The 11572-nt window shown below is 54.0% G+C and overlaps 1 protein-coding gene across 1 annotated transcript; it reads right to left on the bottom strand.

The window, feature by feature from the left end:
- Positions 1-892: 892 nt before the first annotated feature.
- On the bottom strand, positions 893-11482 carry GNL1 (G protein nucleolar 1 (putative)). Its single transcript, XM_006275252.4, has 12 exons — positions 11182-11482; positions 9801-9969; positions 8775-8911; positions 8109-8260; positions 7815-7886; positions 6907-7105; positions 6424-6519; positions 5615-5812; positions 4548-4726; positions 3950-4112; positions 3610-3750; positions 893-1316 (listed from the first exon to the last, which is right to left on the bottom strand). Exons 1-12 carry the CDS (start codon positions 11252-11254, stop codon positions 1018-1020), a joined length of 1878 nt encoding a protein of 625 aa, XP_006275314.1. The 5' UTR covers positions 11255-11482; the 3' UTR covers positions 893-1017.
- Positions 11483-11572: the final 90 nt, after the last annotated feature.

Raw genomic sequence — 11572 nt, 5'->3', positions numbered from 1 at the left:
AGTATTGCTTAGAAGGACTAGCACTGAAAGCCACCACGTTCCTGCAGCTGTGGATCAAACGCACATGGTACTTTGCTGTGGGAGGAAGACGACACTCCACCCTAGCTTGTCTAACTTTATGCCAACCATGCAGCTAGTCCAATGAAAGATGAACCCAAACAATCCTTGCCTCTTGCCAAATCCCCATTTATACTTAAGGCAGGTGTTTCAAGTGTGCCTGTTAGTTCTGCAAGCTGTTGGTCATACTACATTAAATCTCCTTCATGTGGCTAAAAGCAGCCTCACACTTAGCAGCCCTGAAGAGACATGGCCTGCCAACAGCCCAGTACTAACACTGGTTGAGATGAGGTAGAATGGATTATACCATCTGCCCCACAACTGAGCAGTTCTCTGACTGTCAAAATAAACCTCAAGTTCTGCCCCTGTAATCCAATAGACACAACCTAGGAGAGCACAAGGACAGGCCTAGAGGCAGCCAATTTGCCTGTGTGGAACCCTTTTTCAACCCACTAACCTTTGCAGTGGAGAAGCCATGGGTTGTGATGGTCAGCAGGAAAAGACAGTTCCCCAGGTCTCCCAGCCCCACTCTCCATGAGCAACATCCTAGTGCCAGCACGTGGGGATGGACAAGTGCACAGACAAGTACCTGCTCATCAATGCTCATGGAGTTCTGTGTCCTCAGCAGCCATGAGCAGGGGCAGAGTACTGGACTACTCATCCAGGGAGGCAGGACATCAGGCTGGGCGAGTCCTGCCAGAACAGCAGAAATTCTGAGCTAGGCAAGACCAACAGTCTCCTCCAGAGAGGTCTGCTGCAGCATGGGACACTGGGCTGGGATGACCCGAGGACCAGGGAGAAGGCTGCTACATCCCAGCCAGCAAGGGAGGCAGGGTCTGGAAATAAATGTCACCTTTATTCATATACACAGTGGCTATATAACACGGGAATGACTGTGGGGCTGGGGCTGGGCCCAGCCTCCTCCCCATTTCTCAATGTGTCCAGCATTAGGGAGAGCCACTAACACTCATCCTCTCCCAACAAAGCAAAGGCATTTCTGGAGGCGAATTTTGCCTTAGGCACCTTCCTGGGCTGAGGCTGGCCTGGGGTGCTGGTCCCAACTCCACTGGGGACAGCTGGATCCTCCTCCTCTTCCTCTTCATCAGCATCCCGGTCCTTCTCCTCATCCTCCTCTTCCCCAGAGCTGGAGATCTCCTCTTCCTCCTCCTCTTCCTCACCAGAGCTGTGTTGGCCATTGCTGTGATGTGCCTTCTGCAGGGCACTGATCTCTGCTGTTTCAGGGTGCTGCTCCCAGGTGGCTGTGGGGACAGACAGAGATGGGCCTCCTGGCTCCCAGACCCGCTGCTCTAACTCACTGGGGACTCCACTCCCCTTCTGGAGCTGGCAACAGAACCCCAGAGAGTCCAGACTCTCAGCCGCAGCACTCCACACCACCTAAACCACGCATACCCAGTCCCATCCGCCAGTGGGAATGCAAGTTTTGTGATGCAGTGAAAATAATAAATTACAACCTGTGTGCTCTTTCTAATAGGATTTAAATACTGTACATAATTGTACTGCTAGATGCATTTGTTACTCTTTAGTTACAAAGGAGTGCTATTGCTCCTCCTACAAAAAAGAATGTATGTTATTAGCTTCATGCTGAGTAGAGACTATACTCCTCATAATGTACATGTAATTTCTGCTCATTAACAGAAACTGAATTTACATGTAGCTTCTCTCTCTGCATAAATCCCATGTATGTTTGTTACAGTATTAACAATCTTTAATGCTATTAAAATCATTTTAATTCATTCATTAGGGAGTTTAAAATGATAATCCTACTATTATTATTATAATTATAAATTATAAAAAATATATACTAATTATCAGACAGCAGCATGATCAGCTCTGACTGCTAGCTTCCCAGAAGTGAAAATAAAACCCAGGAAGCCTGACCTCTGTTCTAATTTACAAGAGCCTCTCTCAACCTGGTAATGGAATCCAGCTACAAACAACTGTAAACTGGTGGAACATAAGCAAAGATTAGTTGTATAATTATATCCACACCAATAGCATCACAAAGTCAGGACTCCTGGATTCTATTCTCAGCCCGATGCATAAATTCAGCAGAGAACACAGAATCTGCTCCTTTCCATGGGAGTTTCTTCCAATGGTCAATCATCTTCACTGTTACATTTTTGTGACTTTTTATATGAATGTGTCTGGCTTCATCTTCTAGTCCAGGGCTGTCTAACTGGGTGCCCACAGGCCAAATCTGGCCCAGTGACCCCCAGGTCCCAGTCCAGATGCCGTTCCCTCCATCACTCTGCAACTGCTACCACTGGAGACCAGGAGGGCTGGAGTGCTACAGCTCAGAGTGGAGGAAACCTGTGGCTGGAGGACTTGGGGAAACCCATGGACCACACATGGCGCAACAATGGCAATGCCGCACAGTGCAGGGAAGGAGTGTTGGGGGAAAGCGCATGCAGTGGAGTGGGGAGGGGGAAGCACATGACACAGCACAGCAGGGCAAAAGGGGGGGGGGGGGTTGCACATGCCAGGGTGAGCAGCGTTGCAGGTGGATGGACTACACAGCATAGCAGGCAGCCTGGTGTGTGTGTGTGCGCGTGTGTGTGCGTGCGTGTGCGTGAGTGTTTGGGGACCCGAGGCCCTCCCAACTCGCTGGACTTCCCTGTTCTAGCCCTGGGTTCCTATTCTGCCTGGTACCTGGTATTCTGGTTATGACTAGTACCTGCATCCTCACTAAAACCCAGCAGGCACAACATTAGCTGGTAACACAAACAACTAGCCACTGAACTGTGTTTAGGACATCAGTCTAATGCAAACAAAATGTACTGAAAACAACCACCATAGGAAGAAAAAGCCTCTCTTGTATGCAATAAATTAAATGCTTGCAAATTAAATGCTCTTCACAGACGAGAAGAGGGAAGCATTTTAAAATTAGCCACTGTAATGGAAAGAATATCTAATAGAAGTTACTCTCTAAACCCACAGTGCCATTGGAGGTATGCAATGTTCTGTTGACCTGCCACAGACTGATTCCTCAAAAGCCCCTCCCTTTGGCTCAAAGGCAACTTGGCACTACATCAATGTCCTTTCCCCTGTCCATCGTTAAAGAGCAGGGGTCAGCAACCTGGGGCCTGTGGGCAGCACTAGCTCATGGAGCCTGTGGATCCACTCACAGAGTGGCTTTGGTTGCAGTCAGCAGTGGAGGACTCTGTCCATGCCATGCCACAACCAGGTGCCTGGGGAGCTCTGGCCACAGGCTTCATTGGAGATAGCTGCAGCCAGGAAAAGTGGAGGAGGCCTGATCCTACTACCCACTCATGCCAGACCCAAGCTGGGTTAGTAAAGCACTGGAACAGGCTACCCAGAGAGGTTTTGAAGTCTTCGTCCTTGGGGGTTTTTAAGACCCAGCCAAACAAAGCCTTGGCTGGGATGATCTAACTGGAGATGGTTCTGCTTTGAGCAGGGGGGTGGAGCTAGATAACGTTGCTGACCCTATCATAGAGGAATGCTGGATAAATTCCCACAGTGCCATGGGAGTGATATCCCTTTCCCCCCTGCATCACTCTGGTGGTCTCCTACCTTTCTGAGTGGAGTAGCCTGGGGGCCGCAGGCAGAGGCAGAGACGTCCATCTGCTGCCAGACGCAGGATGCTGTTGGCAGCTCGGTACACGTCATTACGTGCTGCCTTGGCTGTCTTGTAGCCACGCTTCTCAGCCCAGGCTGGGAAGAATACAAGAAGGAGGTCAGAGTTCCCAGCAAGTTGCGTGTCCCCCACCCCATTCTTCTGCTGCCTCATCCCCCTCCCCAGCGCTGCACCCTGTCAATGTTGCCAGCACAGACCGCAAGGGAAAAGGGCTCCTCACTGCCTGCAGCACAGTGCCCCCTCATGCCACCACCACACCCATGCAGATTGTTTTACCTTCACAGATGTCCCATGCACACCACTGGGTCTTAAGTTGATTACCCTCAGCATCCGGGTGACGCAGTTTAAGCAGGGTCTGGATGGGGATGCGGGCAGCCAGGTAACCTACTGCAGTGTAAGGGTCCTGGATTTGGGAGATGGGGTAGATGCCAGAGAGGATCTGCAGCAAGAAAGGGGTAGCAATGGTCAACTATGGCAGGAAGCCTGGATGTTATGCCAGTACCCATCAACTAGGTACTGTTATGCCAGTACCCGCCAGGACAGATAACACCATGAGGCACGACTCATACTAGTAATCCCCTTGCTGTGGGGACTATTATACCTGTAATAGAGTTACAAGGGAAACTGAGGTAGAGAGAAAAATGGGCCTGAAGTCCCGACTCCTAGTCCCCTCGCACACAACTAACTTAAACTCATTAGGCCCCACCCCCATCAGTGCAAATGATAGACACTAGGCTCCCAGCACCCTATGCTCCAATCCACAGACCCCTCTATCATCTCCAGGGTTGGGCACTGAACCCAGGAGTCCAGGCTGCTAGGGCCACTCTAACCTGCTAGGCCTCCTTCCCTTCCCCCACCACTTGTGGGGCAGTACCTGAAGCTGCCTGTCCACCAGGGAGGGGAAGATAAGGCCAGGGCAGTCACAAAGCCGCACAGTGGGGGTGAGGAAGTAGGTCTGAAAGTACTTGGTGTGCCCGGGCGTCCGTGACACACTCACCACCTTGCGCCCCACCAGCCCGTTCATCAGTGAAGACTTCCCCACGTTGGGGAAACCTGTGAGAGGAGGGGGCAAGTCAGAAACCCTGGGCAACCCCAAGACCCCACATCCCCTCACCTGAAACTTACCCTTTCCATAAGCCCTGCCCTCCAATTCCTCCCACCACAGACCGTCCTGCCTTCTCACACCCCATTTCCTCAAAGCCTCCTGCTGACCAGACCCTGCTGTTATCCTCTACGTGGACTCCCCCAGCAACTGCTAAGACCTTGCCCAGGTGTCTCGGTCACCCCAGACCCTAACCTACCCAATATCTGGCCAGACATTCCCCAAATCACCAGCTGGCCTCCTTTGCCCCAAAGCTCAGCTTAGTCCCCCTGCCCACCCGTCACTCCTTTGCTCAGACGCAACCAAACATACAGGAATTTTCTTCTCTACCTCCCCAACTTCAATGCAGCCCAGACAACACTTTGTCCTTGACCCACCAGGCCCCACTGTACTGTGACCTATAACAAGCAGTCATTTCTTCCACCCTGGCTGTCCAGACACCCCCTCCACACAGAGCCCCCAAATTCCATTCCAGCAACACATCCCCTCCAACCTGACTGTTCAGATGCCTTTTTCTCCAACCCCCATTTCATACCTGGCAACTGAAGCCCAGGCAACCTGTCCATACCTCTCCACTCCCCAAGCTGAGCTCTGCCTCACTACAACATGGACCCCCGCAAACCATGTCCCAGCAGCTTGCTCAGACACCTGCCCCCTAAGCCCTCTTTTAGATCCTGCTCCCTCCTTTACCTCTCAAACCAGAGGCCTCTTCTTCCCAACCTTCCCTCTGTACTCCAAATCAGCCCAACACCTGCTATCACAAATTCCTAGCACTGCCCTCAGCCTACCAGGCAATACATTAAGGGTTCAGACCTTTCCCCCTCCACACCAACTCTTACCAACACAGCCCACAGTCAGGACACCATCTTTGTATAGTTCCTCACAAGGGGCCCCAGCCTCCATGGCCACGTCAGTCTGGTGCTCCACTACCACAGCTGCCCCCTCATCCTCCTCCTCTTCTTCATCGGAGTCCTCTGCAGGCAGGCAGGCACTCGCTGCATCCCGTTCAATCTTCTCCTTCCAGCTACTCAGGTCCACTAGAGAGCCAAAAGAAGTAGAGACACCTGATGAATCAGAAGCACATGCCATACGGCTGCAAGCAGAGGTGGGAAAACTAATCAGGCCTGGATTCAATCAGACTCTGGGTGGGAAACCATACAGTATGGGGCACTCTCCAGAAACCCCAACGAGGCACCAGGGGCCAGAGGGACACCAGGGGAGGCTCACTAAGGGTCTTTCTTCCCAAGTCAATATTGTTCCTCAAAGTGTATTAAAAAGTGGTGTAGGGCATGAGTTGGAATTGCAGGTGAATCACTGTGATGTCTTAAGCAAATTCCAATTCAGTTTCCTCTTCATGTAATCTTCTTTATAGGTAGGCTTTATAAACATTGCATTCATTCCCCATTCCAAGTTTTAATAGCTCAGGTGTCACCAAACTGCTTCCCTCTGTAGCATTATTGTGCTGTGCTCCATGCCCCAAGAACTACATTTCAGTACCAGAAAAAACTATCCTGGTGTCTACAACCCAGGAAGTGCTCTAACACTCTGGAACATAAATGGTCCCCCATGGCACCCAAGCTGAGAGTGGAGAGGAAAAGTGTGTGCGCACGTATGCGTGCACGTGGGGGGGGGGGTGGTGTGGTGTTACCTTTCCCAGCAGTGATAGTCTCACAGGCTGACAGCAGCTGTGCTGGTCCCATGGCAGTGCTCCAGGCTTTTCGCCGTTTTCGCCGCTTCTTAAACACTGGTAGATACAAAGGAAGAAGCCAGGATCAAGACATCTGGGCTCTATTCCCAGCTCAGAGGGGAAAAATGGGGTCTAACTGGTCAGAGCAGGGGGTGGCAGTGGCAGCCAGAACTCCTGGGTTCCAGTTTTCATGCAGCTCAGTAGTAACATGTTGTGATGTCCCTTCAAAACATCCAGCTCCCACCTCTGGGCCTGCATGGAGGCCCTTAAAGAACCTGCCCCTGAAGCAGATGAGGTCCAGGCCCTACCTCCCACCCCACTGACCTGGAACTATGCAGGAACCACCTTAGTCCTGTAGTCCCTCCTCCTCCCACTTAAGTCAATCCCCCACCTTCCCCACCTAGGGCTGGGTGAGAGCTGGCCCCTCAACAGGGGAAGCATTACCAGCGCTTGGGTCCTGGTCATGTTGGGGGTAGGAGGTGAAGCAGACCACGTGCACCTCAGGGAAACAGGCCGTGAAGTAGTGCTTCCAGGCTACCACCAGTGCTGGTGGTGCCAGGTCAATCTTGTTCAGCACCAGGATCAGGTGCTTCTTCATCTCCTTGGTCACAAAATTATACAGCACAGGGGAGAAGTTAATGACCTGGTGGGAGAGAGATGAGAGTGTTAGAGCAGGCGGGAAGGATTCCCGCTTGGGGAGCAGAGTGGGGACGAGAAGGGGCCTAAACCAAAAGTAGTGTTTTCCAGGTTACGTTGCAGTCAATAACCAAAAATGATTTCTTTCCTTCCCTCATCATTGCATCCCTGACAGAAGGCATCTTGTGGGAACCCTCCCAGCACATAGGGGCAGGGAAGGCTTCTAGTGGTGGGCTCAGCGGAAATCCCAATTCCCATCCATGTTTCCTCACACCCAAGAAGCAGCTGGGATGGCAGCTGCTGTGCTATGTTCAGGTAGGTGCTCTATGGTAAGGCAGTGAAAGGAGGGCACAGGGACCCTTGGCACATGCAGATGGATCTCAGCTGAACCCCTGCCAACATCGTCCCTCCCGCCTGGACTCACAGGAAGAAAACTGAGCTCAGCAGGGATGCTGACCAACAGATAGGAGCAAGAGCAAGGAAGACATCAAATTGCTATGGGGCTCTTCATTTCCTTCCCAGAACTGGGGAGGAAACCCAGAAGTCCTGGCCCCCGCCCCTAGATCTCACGCAGGCTGTCCCGGGCCAGGGCTTCTCTGCTCCGCCTTCTAGGCTGCCTCTGTGGCCTTGGCCCCCTACAACTACCCCCTGCTCCCAAACTATATCTGAGGATGGCTCCTCTGCCCTCCACACAAAGGAGGAAAGGGACCCCTTACTGGATGCCGGATGTCCGTGATAAGGAGGACAATGTCTGACATCTCCAGTACCCGCCACAGCTGGCGCCATGTCTGCAAGAGAAAATTGCATTGTGAAAAAACACAAGAATGCTCAATTCCCACTCCCATTCCCTAATGCAGTCAATTTGCCCCCCTCCTCCTGACCTGGTATCAGATCAGAACCTGTAATCCCACCCCCTGGAAGGCCAAGGTCCTTGTATCCCTTTCTCAACCCACATAAGCCAATCCAGCCTCCCCTCACTTGGGGACAGACTGGGCCCTGCATCCCCTCACCTCCAGGTTGTGCTCAAAGTAGCTGAGCTGGCTGGGCTGGTAGGTGCTGTAAATTCCCTCCAGATAATCCCGGAAACACTTCTCCTCCCGTGCCAGGAGCTGCTCCTTGGTCATTTGGTAGTTCCAGGGGGGGCGCTTGGGGAAATCTAGTACTGTGGGAGAGGAGACAGGCAAGAAAAAAGGAATGAGAAGAGAAAAGAGATGGAGAGCGGAAGACATAAGTACAAAGTGATCCCCATGGTCCCACTAATTTCCTGCAGCAGGGAGATCCAGAGAGCAGCTATCTCCCTGGATCTCAGACTAGCTTCAAGCAACAAAGCTCCTCCCCTGGGAAATGCTACTTGGAAAGCTTAGCAGGGAGTTGAACTTGAAGCAGCAGCCACTGGGGAACGGCAGCTTCCAAGAGGAACAAGGAATCCAACTCCTGCAAAGTTCCCTGCTGGGACACATTTCACTCTAGAGCTGGCCACATCTCAGCAGGATGGATCGAAGCAGCTGAGATTCATTTCTTTGGAAAGCAGCAGAGGCCACCAGGAGAAAGCAGGCTGTGGCACAGACCAGCCACAAGATCTGTCTGATAAGGGGTGATTTAGCAGAGTCCCAGTAGTTCCTGCCCCTCCAGACAACATCCCGATCCTCCACGCAGTGCCCTGGGCCTTTGCTCACCAGAACCAGATTTGTAGATGTCCTCGATGTCCAACTCCAGGCTAGCCTCGGGGACGGGCTCCAGGATCTTTTCCTGTGCCACCTTCTTCCGCCGTTCTACCTCCTCACGACTCTCTCGCTCAAAGTGTATGCGGTACCTGATTGGGAGCGGGAGAGGGGGTGGGGGCAGGAAAAGAAACCAATAGGGCATGAGGAGACTGGGAAACCCCAAGCAGATATGGTTATTTCCCCTGCCGAAGCTTTCAAGCTCAGCCCCTATCTCAATCCAAGTCTCCCTTCTGGATCCAAATCTAGGCTGACTTTGGCTGCAAATCTGAGAAGGGTCCCTCAGCTAATTGGTTTTACTTATGGATGAACAGAGGAACTGGCTGACTAGGGGGAGGGGGCCAGGAAAGGCAGCTTGAGGGTCCTCCTCATGGAGTTGGTCCCAGCTCTGACCCTGCTCAAACAAGAAGAAAAACATAGCTCAAGGGGCAAGGAATAGAAGAGGCACCGCTTGTGGATTGTGAATGGAGCCAATCCAACCCCACTCCAAATGGGAGCCCTCTCCCCAGCTGGCCAGAGCCCACTCCATGGCCGGTACAAACTGCCAAGTGATCCAAGCTCAGTCAGGGATGCGCAGACCCCCCCTGTCTAGAGGCTTTGCCTTAGCCAAGGAGGATGGAGCTTCTTCCAATGCCCTTCAGCCCTTCAGACAGGCAGAGAAGCAGAGGAAATCACACCCCACTATCCAACAGCAGATCCATCACGGTCTTGGAAGGGGACAGACCTGAGCCAACCTCAATCACATGCGTCCTATTGAACCTACCAAGATTAGCAATAGGGTGGGGGCTGGGAACCAGAACTACTGGGTTTTCTTCTCAGCTCTAGGAAGGGAGTGATGTCTAGTAAGCCAGGGGGAAGGCTGGGGCTGAGGAGTCCTGGGCTTAAGCCCCACTTCTTCCCATTCTCCCTGCGTGACCTCGAGCAGGTCACATCCTTCTGAACCTCAAGGCTGGGGCCCTGGTCCACCAGGCCCCAAGTTACCTGTTGGGGTCATAGCCTCGCTCCCCCGGCTTGCGGACCTGGGGCTGCTGGTTGATCCTGCGGACCTGCAGGGACAGAGACTCGCTGTCCGATGTGTCCGTGTGATCATCATGCCGGTCATGGCTGCCACTCCGGCTATTCGAGCTGGACCTCACGCCATCGTGGAGACCTGGTGACATTGAGAAGGGACAGTCAGTGCCCTCTCTCCTACGGGACACCAGCTCCAAGCCAGCTCCTGTTCCACTGGACTGTGACAAGCCTCTGCAGTACACAGACCTGGGCACTGCAGAGAGACTGAGTAGGACCCACAATGCTGCATCAAGGCTGCAGAGAGCTGCTTTGCTGCCAGCCATATCACATATCCACAGCATCCTGCCCCTCCTCCCTGGAAAGAGGCTATTCTCCCAGACATTCACCTTCATAGTAGCAGAGAGGACAGCCGGATGGCAAGGGGGAGGGGCAAACAAGGACAGGTGTCAGGATTCCTGGGTTCAATCCCAGCTTTGGGAGGGGAAGGGGATTGTGTGGGTTAGAGCAGGCGAGCCCGTAGGAGTCGGAGCAGGAGCTGGAACTGAACGGGTGACTACTACTAGCAGGAATTTTTGAGAGAGCCGATTGTCTCAGCACTTCAGGGGCATTTAGGGGTTGAATAGAGGTTGAGGGATTAGCCTGACATAGGTGGGGCCCCTTTATCAGCCCTTCCCAGTCCACGTTTCTTTAGACCAGCTGGTGATCTCTGCTGCAGGCAGTGGCCGAGGAATGCCGGGTGGTTAGACTGGATCAGGGATGGGGACAAGCAGAGCCAGACCCAGCCCTGGAGAGCCACTGTGTATAATCCCAGTACAACAGCCCTAGGATTTGCTCGGGCAGGACCGGCGGGTCTGATCCACACGGGGCGACACGACACAGCCACACAGCCAGGCAGCGGGAGCCCTGCCTGGGGCCACACTGGGGCCCTGGGATCAGCTCCCTGCAGAGCCCCCGACTCCCCACTCCCGGCCGCCGGCCGCCTCCTGGTGCCCCCAGGCACAAGCATCAACAACCGCTCCAGGCACCTTTAACAGTCCAATGCTTTGGTGAGGATGCTTGGGCCTGGAAACAAGCAAAGGGCCCAGGAGAGCAGCCAGTCTCCTGGCAGGACCAGCACCAGGCCAGGCCCAGATGTTGGGGGGCAGGGCAGGAACCCAGATGTTGGGGGGAAGCCAACCCAGCTGTTGTGGGCGGGGCAGCAACTCAGCTGTTGGGGGGGCAATCTGGCCCACATGTTGGGGGAGCGGGGCAGTTGGGAAAGGGGGAGCCAAGCCCAGATGTTGGGGGGGGGCCGGCCCAGATGTTTGGGGGAGAGGGGGAGGAGGGAAGCCGGGCCCAGCAGCCCCCTCACCCCGTTTCCGGTCCCTCTTGTCCTGTAGCTGCTTCTTCTTCTGCTTGGCGCTGAACGGCCTCTTACGGGGCATGTCCCGAGCCGGCCGCCGTCCTCCCGCCGCGCCGCGGGGAAGGGGGTGGGAGCGGGGCAGAGCGCGCGGCAGCGGCGTAGTCCGGCGCGGGGAGCGCGGGGGCGGAGCCGGGCGAAACCACCGGGTCGCCAGGAAACGGGGGAGGCGGAATATACCAACGAGCTCTTGGGAGAAACCACTAAGCGAGAGGACAATGACCCGCGTCCAATGAGAAGATGGAAGAGTGAAAGAAACCATCGGGGAAGAACCCTGTCAGGGAGCCGGACCATTCCGCCTGGGGTGGGGGGGGGGACGGGCCGTCCCATTGCACAAGGGACC

This window comes from Alligator mississippiensis, chromosome 11 (genome assembly GCF_030867095.1).
Source record: "Alligator mississippiensis isolate rAllMis1 chromosome 11, rAllMis1, whole genome shotgun sequence".
Taxonomy (NCBI): Eukaryota; Metazoa; Chordata; order Crocodylia; family Alligatoridae; genus Alligator; species Alligator mississippiensis.
Note: the sequence above shows the minus strand (reverse complement) of the source record. Positions and strands in the feature narration are given on the sequence as shown.

Bases quoted from the DNA above. Each gene is read 5' to 3' on its own strand.
- GNL1 (XM_006275252.4), bottom strand. From the start codon at position 11,254: ATGCCCCGTAAGAGGCCGTTCAGCGCCAAGCAGAAGAAGAAGCAGCTA. The intron at 6,520-6,906 runs GTAATGCTTCCC...TGTATCTACCAG, and splicing joins TGACCAGGACCCAAGCGCTG to TGTTTAAGAAGCGGCGAAAA. The intron at 3,751-3,949 runs GTAAAACAATCT...TATTCTTCCCAG, and splicing joins TGCATGGGACATCTGTGAAG to CCTGGGCTGAGAAGCGTGGC.